This window comes from Rattus norvegicus, chromosome 8 (assembly GCF_021556685.1).
Source record: "Rattus norvegicus strain SHRSP/BbbUtx chromosome 8, alternate assembly SHRSP_T2T, whole genome shotgun sequence".
NCBI lineage: Eukaryota > Metazoa > Chordata > Mammalia > Rodentia > Muridae > Rattus > Rattus norvegicus.
This window is the reverse complement of record NC_141541.1, coordinates 58,848,577-58,867,941: the sequence shown is the minus strand read 5'-3', so window position 1 is coordinate 58,867,941 and position 19,365 is coordinate 58,848,577. Positions and strand designations below refer to the sequence as shown.

The following is a 19,365-nucleotide window of genomic DNA, read 5'->3' as shown; positions in this document are numbered from 1 at the left end:
AGGATGGACAGCCATTAGCCAAACCAAAAGGAAGAAAGAATGTTCAAACTAACAAAACCAGACTAACAATGAAGCAATGGCTCCGAAGAGCTGGCTCAGGGAGAGAAATGCCTTCTGGGACTTCCTTCTGTTTCTACCGCCCGACTAAGTTCTGAAGAGCAAGTGGTTGGGGTGGGGGGGGAATGAGGGCGAGGGCGAGGTCCAGGGCTAGTGCAGACACCATGCTCTCCACTGCTCAAGCCCTCAGTTCCTCACCAGGACAGCTCCAGTCGAACTCTAAAGCCAGGCACAGGCTGCCTACAGTTTTTCTGTCCCACACACAGCCTTGTTCAGTATGCATTTGCCTTGCTAAGTACATATTTACTGACCAAATTTTTAAATCCACAAGCAAAAATTTAGCACACTGTGAATTTTTAATCACAGGTTAAAAATTCACCCAATCATTACAAATGATAAAAATGCCAATTTTAAATGTCAATACCATGGATAGAACAGAAATAATTCTGGAGTATTTTGAATGCTGTTCAACTAGGGTTTTAGTACCTTCCCTTCTTCCAATTTATTTACAGCATGAATACAGCAGTGTGAACACCTACTTTGATAACCAAGAGTGGTTAACAATCAGCCAGAAAACCAACAGGGTAAATTATTTTCTCCTCAACTAAGGATCCAGGAAGGTCAGCAGAATGCCGAGAGAAAGAGAGGACGAAGGATCCTGGTTATTTCTGTTTATTGATAAATATATTATCAGCTGCAAGCACCTAGCACAAAGGAAAAAGAGCTTCAGAAAATGAAAATTTTTTTAAAAATTAAAAGGTAATGCTCAGCTACTTATGCTCTCGAGTCAGACTGCATCAAAGAATGCTCACCACCACAGGGAACACCCACCTACGGTGTGAGATCGTGGGGAATCCTGAGACCAAGCTTCTCGTCCAGCACTACCCTGTGTCAAGTCACAGCGACCCTGAGCCTCAGTTCCTTCACCCACAAGATGGGGAGTCTGACATCGATACCTTAAGCTCCCTCCAAACCCACGTCCTGTGTGCAGAAAAGAGTCGGGAGAATTGCGACTCCACGAACAACGCTTCTCAGCTTGTTTTTAATTTTTTTGTATTTATGTATGTATATATGTATGCTTGTGTATATGTATATAGGTGTGTGTGTGCATATATGGGTATATGGATAAATGTATGGATGAATGTATATATATGGATGAAGGAATGGATGAATGGATGGACAGACTAGATGGATGGACGCATTTATTTATCATTGAGAAGGAAAGAGTGAGTGTGTGTGTGTGTGTGTTCAGAGAGGACAATCTGCAGGGATCAGCTCTCTGCTTCTACCAAGTGGGTAGAAGTAGAAATGGAACTGGGGTCATCAAGTTTAGTGGCAAGTACCTTACCCGCTGAGTCATCTCTCCAGTACAGGGCTTCTCTTTTGATACTCATTTTGAAGATATAAATTCATACCAGAACAATGAAGATAATGAGGAGTATCTTGAGCATAATTTGATTATTAGATTTGCTTATGCATAAGAAATGCTAAGCAAATGCAGAAAGCGGCATGTCATTGAACCGATCAATCAGTGCACAGACCATGCAATTACCCATATCTCCTGCCCCCTGAGCTCTGGGAGATGAGCCACCTCTCCCAGATGCACCTCTGGTGCTGTGCCAGGTCTCACAGGACCCCTCACTGTGGCAAATGCTGTCTCAACCTTACAGACAAGTCCCACAGCCACTACCACAGGTGCGGCCTTTAAACATCCAGCAAACATGAACGTGCTACGTCTTTCCTGGGGTCAGATCGTGTTTCTTCTTTCTGAGACAGGATCTCATGTATCCCACGTTTACCTCAAATGTGCGAGCCAAGGACGACCCTGAGCTAACCCTCTAACTTCCGACTTCCAAGTTACCACGATGTGTCACCATGTAGTACTAGGGACCAAACTCAGGGTCCTGTAGATGCCAGACAAGCGCTCCACCAATTGACCTCTTATTAACGAAGTGTTTTAAGTATTGTGGCCCTCATCCCATTCCCCATCGATTTTGTGGGTTTTACTTTCACAATGACATTTAGCTAATCTATGCCATCTTATAACAGAGCTGTCCCAACTGGTGAACGGGAAAACTTTATTGACCAATCTATTTCTTCTAAAGATGACACATGAGCAAGTAGCTGAGGGGAAAGCGTGGGCAAGGGAAAGCGTGTGCTTCCGTCAATTACGTAAAGGTGTTGGCTGTTACACTCAGAATTCTGCCACTTTTTCTTAAATAAACATGACCAAAACCTTTAAAATAAGTCTATTTTGTTGCTATCTAAATGAAAATACATAAGAAAGAAGGAAAAAGAGACAGAGCTAACAGACCAGTCAGCAAGCAAAGGTCTTGCTGTAAAGCCTGACAGCATGAGCTTTAGCACCAGAACCCACGGAAAGGAGAGAATCGCACGTAGTCCTTTGATCTCCCATAAATAAAAGACAAAAGCTTTAAAGGGTAAAAGAGAAGAAACGCTAAAACCATAACACTGGTGGTCTCTGGGCAACAAAATGGCTTTTTTTCTTGGCCATAACTTGACGTCATTATTTTACACAACAAATGTGTTTTTTGTTGCCAGGAAAACAAATCTCTAAGTAGCAGCTCCAAGAGATGAACCTCTAGTCCTACTCATGTGGAATCAATGTTAAGCCATCAAATGCTCCTACAAACTCCCAGAGGTCCAAAGAGCACGGACTGGCTGCGGAAGGCACTTCCCTAGCACACATGAAAACTGACTTAAGCTACAGCACAAAGGGGTTTGTGGGAAACTCTCAACTGTAGGAACGTGGATAAGCACAGGCTTGTACCAAGCATCCAGCAGATACGTAGGCTTGCCTGTCCTTGCTCTTAACGGCCAGCATTTTGGTGATTCCGACTGGCACTATAAAAACTTCCCCGTCTAGGGTAAAGCTATTGTAGAGTCACATAATCATATGTAGCAATGTCTGATAGCAGGAAATATAAAAACATGATCTATCCAGAATCAACCACTATAAATTTTATATCCACCTTACTCTCACCATTATTATCCCTAGGCTGAAAAGTTCATTTACCTAGGTTCCTAACCCATTCCCCTCCTCCTCTAAAGTTTCATTTTCATGGCTTCAATAGCCTTCATTAACAGAATATTCCAGAAATAGACAACTCATAAAGTGCTCAGTTGCACACTGCTAAGTATCATGATGAAGTCTGCTGTGCAGTTTGAATAAAACAATGGCCCCCCATAAGCCCATAGACAGTGACACTGTTAGGAGGTGTGGCCTTGTTGAAGAAGTGTGTCTCAGTTATCTTTTGCTGCCTGCTAGTCCAGGTGTAGAGCCCTCAACTCCTTCTCCAGCACCACGTCTGCCTGCTGCTGCCATGTCCTGCCATGATAACGGACTGAAGCTGTAGCCAGTCACAACTAAGTGTCTTCCTTTATAAGAGTAGCGACAGTCACAGTGTCAGTTCACACCATAAGTAACTAATTAATTAATTAAAGCCCAAACGAAGACATCTCCCATGATGAGATCTCAGAGTTCCACTGAGCACCTGAATATTTCTGTGTCCTGGATCTCCAAACCTTATACACCCGCCCATTAATCTCAAAGTAGCATCCTGGTTATCAGATCCAGCATCACAGCATATCAGTGTTCACACTCAGGCAACTCTAATTTTACTCAGCAATGGTTCCTCAGCATAAAGGAAATGATGTTGATAATTTGGATAAGGCAAAGAAGCCACAAAATTTTCCTTTAAGTAAAAAAGACAAATTCTCAACTTACCGATGAAAGAAAAAAATTTCTAATATGAGGTTATTAAAATGTATATACAGTAAAATATTTTGAGATAATATACACCCATTTTTATTATAGTGTACTATTATAACTTTTCTACTTTAGGGCTAAGAGTTTTTTAATTAAAATTTATAGTACAGTAAAATATTTTGAAAAAAATACTCTTTTTTTTTAAAAAGATTGATTTATTTTATGTACATCAGTACACCGTAGCTGTCTTCAGTCACACCAGAAGAGGGCATTGGATCCCATTACAGATGGTTGTGAGCCACCATGTGGTTGCTGGGAATTGAACTCAGGACCTCTAGAAGAGGAGTCAGTTCTCTTAACCACTGAGTCATCTCTCCAGCCCCAAAATACTCATTTTTATTATAGTGTACAATTTTTCTACTTTAGGGGGGATGGTTTTTCAAGACAGGGTCTCACAGCTCTAGCTGTCCTGGTGCCTAGTGCTCCGACTGAAGGTGTACACAGTGCCCAGCTCTCATTGGCCTCTTGATGTGCCGAATTTATGAATTACATTTTATCACAGATGTGTGTACAAAAAAATTATAGAAGTCCAAAGTTTCATAGACCCACTGGGGAATGCTAGAAAAGGAACTGGCAAAAGGCTAAACACGATGACACAGGCCTGTAGTCCCAGCGCTCAAGAGGCGGGTGGATCTGAGTTAGAGATCCACCAGTCTGAGTTACATAGGAAGTTTTAAGACCATCAGAATGGCATAGCAGAGAAAACCTGTCTCAAAAATCAGACAGACAGAGACAGAGACAGACAGGCAGGCCTGCAGACAGGCAGAGTAACACTAACTGTAATTCCTAGAATAACACCACCTGGCTAGCTACTAGGGTTACTACCCTATCTATATACCGTGATGAGCACAGAAGGGACAAGGGACAGTCACCCACATCATAGCACTTGGGCACCTCAGGAAAAAATGGAACAAAGAAACCAGAAACATGCAGTAAAGGCTAGTAACTGGCTGTGCAGACAAATATTTCATGCTCTTAACAGAAAGCCTGCTAAACATGGATGTACATGTGCACTTCGTATTGACGAGAATTCTGATAGCATAAGGTGGAGACAAGTACCTTAGGCAGGGTTACCCACACAAGAAGAGACACTGGTAAGGAAAGGCAATGGGCACAGACAGTCTGAGATGAAGAACTAGGGTAGGGATGCTAACCGTAAGGAAGGAGAAAGATTTGGGCAGACTGAAGCTTTCTGTAAGGGATCCTTAGATTAAGAGCATTTGTGAGAAAAGCCTAAAAACCAGACCTTGTGCTAAATAAAAGAGTTCTGGAGATGGAGGTCAGCTGGCAGGGCCAGGCCCAGGCTGTGCAAAGCCTGGATCTGATTCCCAGCACTGCATATACCAGGATGTTCACACAGGGCAGATCCTAAGCCACCCTGAACCGGGTGACACCTGGCCTGCTGTGACAGCAGTCTGCTTCGGAAGTTAAGGAGAGGTCTCATTATGTGTACCTGGAGTACACAAGAGAACCTAACTTAAGCACACAGACATCTAAGCTATTACCTACTTAGTAATAGATTGCCCCAAAACAGTGCCTTCCAACCATTTTGCCAGTGGTCTTTCACTGCCTACTAATGAGAAAGAAAGGGATCTTTATCACCCACTGTAAAGTTTATTCACTGATTTACACACTCACTCCCATGGCACCACAGAGGACGATGCTTGCCTTTCTCACTGAGCCATCTTAAAGGCCAGCTCTCACCTTTTTTAACATCAGAGATCCTACCAGTATCAAATGTCAAAAGTATTATCTTTCAAAGGAGCCAATAAAAGTCACAGGACTCTGGAGTGTGCAAAGGCGGGGAGACAGAAGATTGTGGCACTGAGAGCGACTGTTCCATGGGCCTCACTGTGGGAACAGCCTTTCTGGGTGTTCCTGTGCTAAAAGCTCAACAGTGCAAAAGGGAGGTCAAAGGTAACCCAGTCACTTAGAACTTCACCACCAAGTATTTCAACAGAACCAGGAAAGATATGAGTTTCAATGTCCTCAGCTCAAGACGCTCGCATGAGAAAGCCCTGCTCTCCTCAGAACTTTCTCAGTAAATTAAATTGTATGCTTTCCATAGATATTTAAAGGAGTGACTTGGAAGGAGACGATGCTGTTGACTCCCTCCGTGCACATATCACTTCATCTCTCACTCTCAGAAACCACTTTCTGAGATGCTCATTTGGTCAGCACTGCAGAGTAGTAATGCCTAGAGATCTGGGGTGAAGGTTTCTCTAAGAAACAAGAGAAGGCTGGCAGCCCTTACATATCTGGAAGGCTCCTCTCGGTTCTGGTCATTCATGTGAGCGGGAACAATCCTAGTGGCCAGTGGTCCCTCTGCGAAAGGCTTTGGTAGCTGACCTCTGAACTCTGATGGAATGAACTGAAGCTGCCAACTGTCAGAGACACAAACAAGAAGAATGAAAAGAACACATCGTGGGCATGTTGCTTAACACACAACCCTTCACCCCAGATCACCAGGAAAACATCTCACTTGAAGAAAACATGATTTCTGCTAACTTCAGTCAGGACAGGAGCAGAGGTCACAAGTCAGTCTGAAGCCACCAAGAAATTTACAACCAAAGGTCTCTCAATCCCTTTACTCAAATCTCAGCTTCGAAACTGACAAGCAGATGGCCCACCACTGAACAGGAGGGTCTCAGAATGCCACTAACTCCCCAACTCAGGTGCACAGAAAACAGTAATAGGACACCCACCAGGAAAACACTACAAGACTGTTTTCATCTGGGTAATCCTCGAAAGGTCTTCAGCCATAAAACTGTCTCAAATACACAAGGCAAAGGCAAGGCCAACAGTTAACGGACAAGTTCCACCTTAATCCTTAGTGACTGATAGGCTGCTGAGTCAGCAACACCACTCCTCTTACCCAGACTTCTTTTTCACCTAACACAGGCCAAATAGGAAAGCCACAGAAGCCCAGGGTTGCATATTGCCACATCTAACCCAGGACACTGGAACATCTTAATCACAGCTCTCCCTGCTGCCTACATAAATCAGTGTGGAAATGTACTGTTGAATGGAAAATAATCTTTTCTAGGTCTGTCCCTCTTGCCAGGGTCTCATACGCACTGTTAGAGTGGCTTAATATCCATGGTAGAACGGCAAATATGTGCCCTCCAGAAGATGGGCTTGGATGAAGTGCTTGTTATGCAAACATGAGGACCGAAGATTGAATCTCCAGCACCCAAATAAAAGCTGGGCACGGCACTGGTAACCCCAGCGCAGCAGAGAGGACACACAGAAAGATTCTGGGGGTGAGGGGGCTTGCTAGTTAAAACCCTGAGCTCTGGGTACATCAAGAAAGACCCTCTCCCAAAAAAGAAGACGGAGTTGGGCATGGTGGTGCACTGCTTTAATCCCAGGATTTGGAGGCAGAGGCAGGTGGATCTCGGTAAGTTAGAGAGCGGCCTGATCTACATAGCAAGTTCCAGGCCAACCAGCCAAGGCCACACGGTGAGACCTTGTCTCAAAAACAAAAACAAATAAAAGCAGCAAAGAGCAATATAAGATGACACCACACTACACACACACACACCCGCACACACAAACATACCCTCCACACATACAGAAATACTATGAATTAAAGGACAACTTACTTGTCAGGCAGAAGAAAGCTACTGGGAAATCGATACCATTCTTTTCCCACACAAACGTTCACAGGCCTGCCTTCTGGGACAGTGTGGATGGTTGGGTCTGTGGCAATTCTGTAAAATTCTGGATATAAATCAAGGGGCCCATGATATCCTAAAAGGAAGAAGAGTTCATAAAAACCAAAGAAAAGGTTCTAGCGTTTAATTCATGTTACTATCCCTATAACCTACATGAAATCTAGCGTGTGAGGCCACAGCAGCCCTGTGCAGCAGGGAGCCTGCTCTACCACCACAGTGGAAACTTTATTTCGCCAAATATAAGTTGTTTTCTTGTTCTTTCTATACATTTCTATTTTCTATTCTTTGGGCATATTATGATTCCAATAATGATTATTAGGAAATATGTAACCATAAGAACTTAGTTTTAATTTTTATTATATATCTATTATATATGTGTATATGTGTGTATATTTGCATGTGTATGTGTATATATGTGTGTATGTGTGTATGTGTGTATATGTGCGTGTATATATGTATATGTGTATATATATGCATGTGTATATATATGCGTGTGTATGTGTATATGTGTGTGTATATGTGTATGTGTGTGTATATGTGCGTGTATATATGTATATGTATATATATGAGTGTGTATGTATATGTGTGTGTATGTGTGTGTATGTATGTGTGTATGTGTATGTGTTTGTGTGTGTATGTGCGTGTATGTGTGTGTATATATGCATGTGTATGTGCATATATGTGTGTATGTGTGTATGTGTGTATATGTGCGTGTATATATATATGTGTATATATGCGTGTGTATGTGTATATATGTGTGTGTATATGTGTGTATATGTGTGTGTATATGTGCGTGTATATATGTATATGTATATATATGAGTGTGTATGTATATGTGTGTGTATGTGTGTGTATGTATGTGTGTATGTGTGTGTAATGTGTGTGTTTGTGTGTGTATGTGCGTGTATGTGTATATGTGTGTATATGTGTGTGTATGTGTGTGTATATATGCATGTGTATGTGCATATATGTGTGTATGTGTGTGTGTATATGTGCGTGTATATATGTGTATATATATGCGTGTGTATGTGTATATATGTGTGTGTATATGTGTATATGTGTGTATATGTGCGTGTATATATGTATATGTATATATATGAGTGTGTATGTATATGTGTGTATGTGTGTGTATGTATGTGTGTATGTGTGTGTAATGTGTGTGTGTTTGTGTGTATGTGCGTGTATGTGTATATGTGTATATGTGTGTATGTGTGTGCATATGTGTGTATGTGTGTGTATGTGTGTGTATGTGTGTGTATATATGCATGTGTATGTGCATATATGTGTGTATGTGTGTATGTGTGTATATGTGCATGTATATATGTATATGTGTATATATGTGTGTGTATGTGTATATATGTGTGTGTATATGTGTGTATATGTGTGTGTATATGTGCGTGTATATATGTATATGTATATATATGAGTGTGTATGTGTGTGTAATGTGTGTGTGTTTGTGTGTGTATGTGCGTGTATGTGTATATGTGTGTATGTGTGTGTATATGTGTGTGCATATGTGTGTATGTGTGTATGTGTGTGTATGTGTGTGTATATATATGTGTGTGTATGTGTGTGTTTGTGTATATGTGTGTGTGTTTGTGTGTATATATGTGTGAGTATATATGTGTGTTTGTGTATACGTGTATGTGTGTGTGTGAGTTATACATTAGCAGTAGCCATTTTAAAGGCGGGAAAGAGGCTGGAGAGATGGCTCAGTAGTTAAAAGCATTGGTCGCTCTTCCAAAGGTCCCAGGTTCAATCCCTGGAACAACTGTGTGTAATTCCAGTTCCAGGGAATCCAATGCCATCTTCTGGCCTCCACAGGCAGTAGGTACCTATGTGGTACACATACATTCAGACCAAATAGCTATACACATAAAATTATTTAAAACTATATAAAAGGGGTGGGGTTAATGCTATTGGAGGGAAATATGTCGTGACATGAAAAAGAAACTGCACTCTCCTTTTTAGTGCTGAGGTGCGGAGGTCACATCCCACTCACGATCAAGTCAACTTGACTTCCCTTTGGGAACAGCCTTTTCCCAGCATAAGCCAACTACATGCCACAAGTAAACCCTATAGCAAAGCTCTCTGTGAGTGTGGGTGAAGACCCTCCCAGCACATCTACCTCTGAACAGAGCCACAGAGCGGGAGAACGACAAGAGCCCAAACAGGAAAACTGTCCCCAGTGCCAGCCAGCTGGACGTCACGGTATAATGCTCCAGGCGGTATCGTTGAAACACAAAGTGATAGCATTTCTAGAAGGAAAGACAACATATTGATAAAGAAGATAAATAGCACCACAGAAACAACATACACACAGCACACACCATCACAGAAACAACATACACAGCACACACCACCACAGAAACAATACACACAGCCACACACCATCACAGAAACAACACACACAGCACACACCACCACAGAAACAACATACACAGCACACACCATCACAGAAACAATACACACAGCACACACCATCACAGAAACAACACACACAGCCACACACCATCACAGAAACAACACACACAGCACACACCATCACAGAAACAACACACACAGCACACACCATCACAGAAACAACACACACAGCACACACCATCACAGAAACAACACACACAGCACACACCATCACAGAAACAACACACACAGCACACACCATCACAGAAACACTGGGGAGGCAGAAGCAGAACAACGGGTGTGAGAAGGGCCTGAGCATTTGCAGACACTTGGTGTGGTGCCCATTCCAAATTCAAAGTCCAAAGCCAACTTCTTTAGCACCATCCATGAGTCAGCCCAGCCAGCCAACTTGCCAAGAATGACCTCTAGCATCAGAGGAAAATGATGCGCATGGTTTCACTACTGCAGAAAGTTCTAATTTTTTTCTTTCGGCTTTTCAAGACAGGCTCTTACTCTGTAGCTCAGGGTAGTCTGCAATCCTCCTGCTTTTGCCTCTCAAGTGTAGCATATCAATGTGAGTCCAACACCTGGCCTTCAATGGCTTACTTGAAAATGTCTGAGTAAGACCAGTATTTTAGATATGGCAATACTGACATACTATAACAAAAGTTAAACATAATCTACACTATAGGCAAGCTTATTACGATCACAGTAAACTTGGTATATGATGTGACATGCGAAAGTGCAAGGTGCTGCTATACAAGACGAGATGCTTTCAGCCTTTTTTAAATTATCTCACATGAAGGAATACTTTTATAAAGTTATCTTTTAAAACTATTGCCATGATGGACATGGTGGTATACACTATTAATCCAAGAACTAGGGAGGTAGAGGCAGATGGAGCTCTGTGAACCCAAAGCCGGCCTGAGGGAGGTAGAGGCAGGTGGAGCTCTGTGAACCCAAAGCCGGCCTGCTTTACACACCACATTCCAAGCTAGCCGGGCTACACAGGGAGACTCCATCTCAAAAGGAAAATTATAAACATGGTAATTACTCTGTAATATCAGCCTAAGATACCAAACCTTAAAACATTACGCCACACAAGGAGGCAAGTCAAAAGAACATGTGTTTTAGACTTCACATGGGATGCACAGGCCAAACGCATTCATACACACAGGAGACTCGCAATAGTGCACTGAGGACACAGAAACACCATGACAAAGGGGTGGGAGCAACAGGTAAAGGGCAGAGGGCTTCTGAGAGGATAAAATCTCCTAAACTGGTGGTTCCTCGTCTGCAAATATGCTAAAGCCACTAAGATACACACTTGGACGCCCTGGCGATGGGCAGAAACGCCTTGGTGGTGGTGGTGCTCTGGTATCAGTCAGGGGCAGAGCGGATGGCAGTCCTCTGTGTGTTCTAACTTGATGCCTGACTTAGTGACCAAGGCCGTTTCATGCCTAGGACACACAACAATCAAATCAAGGCAAACCAAATCTAGGCAGCACAGTGCGGGAGGAAGGAGACAGAAATCTGTGCTCAGCCACACTGAGGGCAGGAAAAGACACTCACAGACCTGCCCTCGGCCCCACAGCACAGGGAGGCCATAGACACACAAAGCCCTGCCTTCCACCACGCAGCACAGCAAGGGAGGAGGAAGACAGACATAAAGACTGCCATCCACCCACACACCTGCCCTCCTGCACATGGCACAGACAGGCAGACACACCTGCTTGCCACTACGCCATGCAACGCAAACTGAATGTATCACCCAGGGGCCAGCCTGCAGCAGGACCCACCACAATGTGTGAGTGTGTGGTGGACGGATGGGGAAGAAACAGTGGAGCAGCCTGAGCACTGTGAAGAGACTTGGAACTGGACACTCAAGGGCGAGAGGAGGAGCCTGCTGTGGATGGCCAGCCCTCCCTCCCAGGGCCAGAGTGAGGTCCCAGGTTGAGATGCCACTGAGGACCATGCTCCATGGCTATGCAGAAGCTGGGGTTGGTGTCTGTGGGTCATATTATACTAGTGAACATGACATGTCCCTGGTTGGGCAGCTGCTGGGAAACCCCACCCCCACCCCATGAGACTCTCTGGAGAGCTGGCCTCATCTCTCATTGCTCACCGGCAGCAGCACTCAGTGAGCAGGCCCTGCACCTCTCCCAGGCAGTGCACTGGAGCTGGCCCTGGTGGCATGAATATGGGGGTGATATTCTCCTCCCTCGACCCCCCACGAAAGTCAGGAGAGCTGGCCCTGCCTCACGTGTGTGGCAGCACTGGATGGTCTAGTCTGGGCAGAGCTGAAGCACTCACCTGGTGGTGCAGATAAGGGAAAGCCAGAGGGTTGACCAGATTAGCTGCCACCCAAGCCCAGATCCAGGGCTCTGAGTGAGTCCACCCCAACATGTGTATCATCTGTGAACAGTTGGGATGCATGCAAGAGCAGTCCTGATGATCCAAAGCTGCAGGATCTCCATGACACAGGGCAACAACAGGATAACCAGGAGGAGTCCTGGTGAGGATCCAGTGTGGAAGCCAGACCAAAGGCTCACTGCAATGAGCATTTTCAAGTGAAGATGTGTAGACAGAGGGATAGACTGTGGGACACACTGTGACATATTACAGCTTCTACCATGAGACGTTTTCTATGGTGTGTGTGTGTGTGTGTGTGTGTGTGTGTGTGTGTGTGTGTGTGTGTGTTTAATTTGCTGGGGGGGGGTGGTTTCAAGAGCAAAGGGCAGATATGAGAGGACAAGGAGATAAACAGGACTGGGAGCATAATGTAAAACTCAAATAGAGTCAATATTAAGTTTTTAAAAAGATATATACTTGGAAAAACTGAACTCACACTTTATGAGTTCTCATTAAATGTTAGAAACAAAAAAACCCTATTGTTCTATTTTTTTTCTAGCTGACAACTGCAAATGGTAGCAAGAAAGAGTTCTAAACTGTTTAGGTCATAAACACAGAATCTAACAAGTGTAAGATTTACCTACCAGAGAACTGACCTGGACCAGCTTTAAATTAGGATTACAGACTGTCCCATACTGCTGACTGTCTGATATGATCCCTAAGTCCCCGCCACATCTGACTCTGACATTCTGGTTAGTCTGCCCTACTGCCATCATATGTAGTGGGCCCATGTGATAAGTTAAAGCATTAGTAAATATAGCCTGTTGACAGGAGACAAACAAACGTTATAAACCAAGCTGGCAATCAGAGTGAAATGCGTCTTGTTAACCCACAGAGCTTTCAGAGTGTTCTGTATGGGTTTTATGTTACAGACAGAGCTGCACTCCGTAATTGGTCTCTTTTTTTTTTTCTTTTTTTTTTTTTTTTCTTTTTTTTCAGAGCTGGGGACCGAACCCAGGGCCTTGCGCTTGCTAGGCAAGTGCTCTACTGCTGAGCTAAATCCCCAGACCCCGTAATTGGTCTTTAAGTGTTTTTGTTGTTGCTGCTGACTGTCACAGGGTCTCACCGAATAGCCCTGGCTGTCCCAGAGCGACGGCTGGCTTGTAACTCACAGACATTCACCTGCCCTTAAAGTTTTACAAGCAATTAGTAAGTCAAACAAAATGGGGCAGACGAACTTTCCCTGACACTCACCTGCAGTGCAGAGAGGGCAACAGCGCCACAGAGACATATAAGTGGATAGACGGGGAAAAGAAACCGCTCCTCTTTGTGAGGCTGGATGAAGAAAATCATAAACCAAATGTACATCGGCGCCAAGGTCAGCCAATATGGGTGTCCTAAATTCTGAACTGCAAGACAGAAAAACATTCCGTCATCACATGAAAAAAAAAAAGATATATGCCATTTCAATTCTGTGTTATTTAAACGTGATACTATGTCCTAGGGCATCCCATAAAATGTCTCAGCTTAGGAATCTACCCTCATTCTAACGGTCTGGAGACACCAAACAGAAAGGAACACACTCCTTGAGATCTCCCCAGAGGTCTAAAGCTTAGAGGGAGGTATAACTTGCTAGATTTTGGTTAAAACACAAGGGAAGTACAGTTAATGGATAAGAGAGCTTAATAAATTCTAGCTGGAGAAAGACAAAAAACATGTTGTCTGTAATGTGTCCTGCCGGCCACTAGCACTCAGGATTCCTCAAACTAGCCAAACCATGTTTTGAGTCATCATTTTATCCACACACCAGTGGGTTTGGTAAAGTAGGCATGGATAAAGGGGGAAAGTTCAATTCTTGAACTCCTTGTCAGGCCCAGTCCAGTCTGCTATGTTTTGTTTTGCTGTCCCAAACTGACTTCCAATCCCTATTCTCTGGAGTGTCACCATGCTCAGTGACACTGTTCCAGAGTAAACATAAAATACTCTAAAGGAAGCTTCCTGGTTATGTTTTCTCTCTTTCTCCATAAAATGCATCTACTCCAATCACAAAACTGGAACCAACATGTACCTAAAGAATCTGGAAGGAAGGAAGAAAGAAAGAAAGAAAGGGAGGGAGGGAGGGAGAGAGGAAAGGGAAGAGGGGAGGGAGGGAGGGAGGGAGGGAGGGAGCCGTGAATACAGGAACATTGTGGACAGAGAGGTGCACACAGAATGCTAAGAAGAGGTGGGCACACAGCGCCCCCTGCTGTTCATTATGTCTATAACAGGGAAGGCAAGAGCCCCCAGGGTCTGACTGATTAGCTCCCCAGACCATTGGTGCCAGTACAGAACTCTTTGGAGGGAAACGCTGCTGACCTTGGGCCACTAACATATAAGCTGGACAAGCTAAGTTCAATCCCCAGATCCTACCCCCCAAAAGTTGTCCTCTGACCTCTACATGTGTGCTATACATCCCCCTCCCTTCTCTCCCTCCCAACTCCCTCCTCTCCCCCCCAACTCCCCCCACCCCATCCCCCAATTCATTGTCTAAATCTTTTTAAATGAGTGCAGAGCCCCTCACTGTCTAGACAGCTCGTGTTTTCTAAACCATTAGCCAGAGCAGTTGAAGGGGTGAGCAGGGAAGATCAACCATCGGGCATCAAATCCAGCTAAATCTTGCCTAGGTTCTCAGGGATTTGGGCTCAGACCTGTCCTCCACAGTGCAGGAAGGGAAATCCAGCTCCATGGCTTGAGAGCACAGCAGCTGTGAGACCCAGGTCAGGCTACTCTCCTGAGCCTTTTCTAAATGTCTTTGCTTCCCAGTGACAGCATTACCGCGCTGACCTCCTCCCTTAAGACAGTGGTCCGCAACCTTCCTGATGCTGCAACCCTTGAATACAGTTTCTCATGCTGTGGTGACCATGACCACCCAACCATAAAATTATTTTCATTGCTACTTCATAATTGTAATTTTTCTGTTATGAATCATAATGTAAACATCTAATATGCAGGCTATCTGATATGTAATCCCCAAAGGGGATGTGACCCACAGGTTAAGAACCACAGCCTAAGAGGCTACAAAGTCCCAGCTTATTTAATTCAAACAATTAACCAAACCTTAGCAAATACTCTACAAATTCATACAATCTACAAATGCCGACTGGAAGCTCAGTCATTCAACCATTTCCATAGAGAGAAAATGGAAACTAAGCAGGTTTTCCACTTACTACACAACCTGCTACTTGTTTTCTCTTCCCCAAAACCAACTGTCCCTTCCACCACTCACCATGGAATCTCTGCAGCAGGTACTCCATAAGAAAAGTCAGTGGCAAGACCAGAAGAGCCAAAGCAAAGGCAACATTGAAATTCAGAAATCCATTGATTAAATAGAAATACCATGGTTCTGTACCTGAGGGGATAATCGGATGGGAGATCATTAGTGATGCCTTCAGCACCTGGTACAGCATTTGACCCTTCCTTACTCTGTCCTGCTCAATAACACTGGCAACCCAACACCCAACTGAGTGGAAACCCACGAGCCTACGCTTCCCTCAGCGCTCACCCAGGCACAGGCAGTGTAGGAGCAGAAGATGGAAAGGCAGACTGGTTAAGGTGCTGGGAGTGCGCACTATTGGGCCTGGACTATTTTACTTTATCCCCATCAACGGGAAGTTAGTCCATCCTCTCCTCTACCACAGGGATGCGGATCTGTCCTCTGAAGGATGCAGCAATGTGGGGTCAGTGCACAAGCACAGGCTCAGCCCTCACCAGGCTCTGAGCTCCCAGCCTGCAGGAGAGACAAGTCTCTGCTCTTCATCACCGTGTCCCAAGTGTTCTGTTACGACAGCACCTACAAACTCAACTGTTTGCTGTGCCGACTCCCAAACACATGCCCACATGGGACAAACACTTTCTAATATTAATCGTAGCTTAAGAGCACAGAGATACACAGAGCTAAAAAAAATCATAAAACATTATGTGAATTTAACTGCGGTTTCAAGTTCTGCATTAAGTATGTAGACCAAATGATCAAAACCAACAGATAAACTTGCTTGGAGCTATGCAGCCCCTTGAAAAATTCAACTCCTATTTTATAGTCACACACAGAGGGCGCCATAAGAGGAAGTTAACTCAGGGGCAGGTCTACGGATACGGCTGAGTGGTAGGGTACTTGCCTAGCACGCATGAAGTCCTGGGTTCAGTCTTCAGTAGAACGAGATACACACACCATAGCTATGTATACATTTAATAAAAAGCAACAGCTTAGCAGGGTGTGTGTGTGTGTGTGTGTGTGTGTGTGTGTGTGTGCGCGCATGTACTCATAAAGGCCAAAAGAGTGCATCAGATGCCTGGAGCAGTGGTTTTCAACCTGGGAGTCGAATGGTGCTTTCACAAGTCATATATCAGAGATCCTGCATTTCAGATACTAACCTTATACTTTATAACATTAGAAAAATTACAGTTATGAAGTAGCAAGGAAAACAATGATATGGTTGGGGGTCACCACATGTATAATACACACATGTATTAAAGGTCAGAGCATTAGGAAGGTTGAGACTGACTGCCCTACCAGTGTAGGTACATGTGGTTAAAGCTGCCTGACTTGGTACCAGGAAACAGACACTCTTAACCACTGAGCCATCTCTCCAGCCTCGACAGGTCCACACCCCAACCCCGGCTACGGATTATGATCAGAGATCCAGGACCTGCTCAGAACTCAAAGGATTCAGAAAGAAGCAAAATGGTTGAAACACGTAGCTCACACTAGTTTTTATCCTGTAGTTCAGAATCCTTAAACTTGAATGGTAAGAACCTGCCCCTCCCTGCACACTTAGCTGTTTTCTGATCTGCTTGCCCCTCAGTACGATTAATTCGATAAGGCTGTGAGTGACACACGTGGGCTTTAATCAGTGTGTGTTGTAACAGCCGACTTGCGCCATAGCAATTTCCTGCAATCAGCATTGCTTAAAAAGGGTAATCGGGAGGCAGCGAACATGCAGAGAAACCTGACGCTTTGTGGCCTGCGCAGTAAAAATAAGGTCAGAAACTAAAATCATAATGCCAGCAACACCTGGAGGAGTTGGAGGGCTCACTGAGGAAGGGCCTGGTTCAATTGTGTGCCATCTCAAAGACACCTAAACGTGAGGAATGGAGTCTGTCTCAAGCAGTTCATTCAGCACATCTTTAACCTCTTTCCCCCACTTATCTTTGAGCTGAACACTCTGGATGACTACAATTTTAAGGCAGAAAACTGTCTTCTCTGGCTTTCAATTAGTATCAGCATGTTTTCTAAACTGAATCCTTTAGGACCCAGCTTCCTGAGAGATAAGCATCCACTCTCTCCAGCATGAGGAGACAGGGCAACCTTTGACGCACTGCACTTCCTAACAAAAGTCTAGAAACCTGGACTGTGGAGAAGAGAGACGAGCCAGAGAAGATGGGGTCCTTCTCTGGCAGCCATGATGCTAAGCATCAGTGGAGGGAGGCTGCCTTCTCCCTGATGCTTGCTCATACGGAGGCTCTCAGTGAGCACTCCCATTTCATGCAACTGTGGCTTCACTGCTCACTGCGGCATACCTCCTGTGTGATCTTGATGAGCTCATGTATCAAGTTCCCAGCTAGTCAGTGCACATTTCCTAATAGGCTTACTTCCCTGAACGATGGAGCAAGCACTGGGGAAAAGCCAAAACTGAAGAAAGGTCAACTGACCGAAAACAAAACAAACAAACAAAGAAACCCAAAACAAACAAAAAAGCAAAAAGGAACAAAAAAAGATGAACGTGAATTCTGCTAGCTGGTGCCCCCAGTCAATGGCTGGCACGCCCTGACGGAGGGCCAGCTTCCACCTCAAGTGTTACCATGCTGGTGCTCATAAGGCTGAGCTCCAAACTGACAGTGCAGGAAAAGCACACCTCAGGTTGACAGGCTGAACATGTGGGGGGGAAGGGCACAGCAGGCTGGCAGCAGGGTGACTCACCAGTTCTCCCTCTGTAGGGAAAGTGCCTCAATTCCTTTCACTCAAATGAGATAAGAAAATCTTCAAAGAGGCTAAAAGAAGGAATAATGCTTATTGATCCACAGACTGGATGATGGGAAACCTTTTTTGAAAAGGCTTATAATTTTATACAACAGTGGAACCTAATAATTGTTCTTCTTACAAATGTCACATTGGCACCACCAAGAAATCAAGATAACCAAGAGCAGAGAATGCCAGTCAACTCTAAGCAGGCGCCATCAGATCCCCATGAAGCATCAAACTTCAGCTTAAGAATAGAAAATGGTGGGCACTGTAACAAAAGCAATCGCTCACCTTGCCTTCTGAAACCTTCCCTGGGGTAACAGGAGGGACGGTGACAAACATCAACAGTCTAGGGGACCCTGACCTAACGTGCAAAGCGCAGGTCTGGAGAAAACCCAGTGTCCTCTCTTCAGTCCCTCCATCATTCACATCGGCCAGGGCTCCTGACCATCTTCAGCCAAAATTCAAAAGTGTAACTTCTCAGTTGTCCTTTGGGTTAGACCTGCTTTTTACGTCCTGCAACTCGTGTTCTCAGATTTATTTTTATTATTTCATGTGCACGAACTGGGAGCCGAACCTGGGTCCTCTGCAAGAGCAGCCAGTGCTCTTAACTGCTGAGCCACCTCTCCAGCCCCACACTCCTCCTTTTGATGAGCCTATGCTGTAGCCTTGATGACCGAATCCCAGAGTTTTATGAAGGATATTTTCAGTGGAGAAAAAAGCACAGGCATACAGAAGCAGGAGAACCCCGGGCTTCCATCCATTTCTGCTGCTTTCTTTTCTTTCTTTCTTTCTTTCTTTCTTTCTTTCTTTCTTTCTTTTTTTTTTTTAAGATTTATTCATTTACTTTATGCATGAGTTCTGTAGCTGTCTTCAGACACACCAGAGGTCATTGGATCCCATTACAGATGGTTGTGGTTGCTGGGAATTGAACTCAGGACCTCTGGAAGAGCAGTTGGTGCTCTTAACCACTGAGCCATCTCTGCAGCCCCTCTGCTGTTTTCTTAATCATTCGCACATTCCTCCCTATCTCAATTTCACTGTCCTCATCAAGAAATAAAAATAACGCCTAGCTCATAATTTTTCTA

General features: G+C 44.3%; 1 protein-coding gene across 6 annotated transcripts in view; it reads right to left on the bottom strand.

Annotated features, from left to right (window-relative positions):
* Alg9 (ALG9, alpha-1,2-mannosyltransferase) overlaps positions 1-19,365 on the bottom strand; it is a 62,742-nt gene that overhangs the window by 24,405 nt on the left and 18,972 nt on the right. For all 6 annotated transcript variants that reach the window (XM_087563097.1, NM_001394348.1, XM_087563098.1 and 3 more), the window contains 5 exon segments: positions 15,545-15,667; positions 13,534-13,688; positions 9,653-9,782; positions 7,453-7,600; positions 6,102-6,231 (listed from right to left, as the gene is read on the bottom strand). In XM_087563097.1, coding sequence (XP_087419223.1) covers positions 6,102-6,231; positions 7,453-7,600; positions 9,653-9,782; positions 13,534-13,688; positions 15,545-15,667 — 686 coding nt within the window.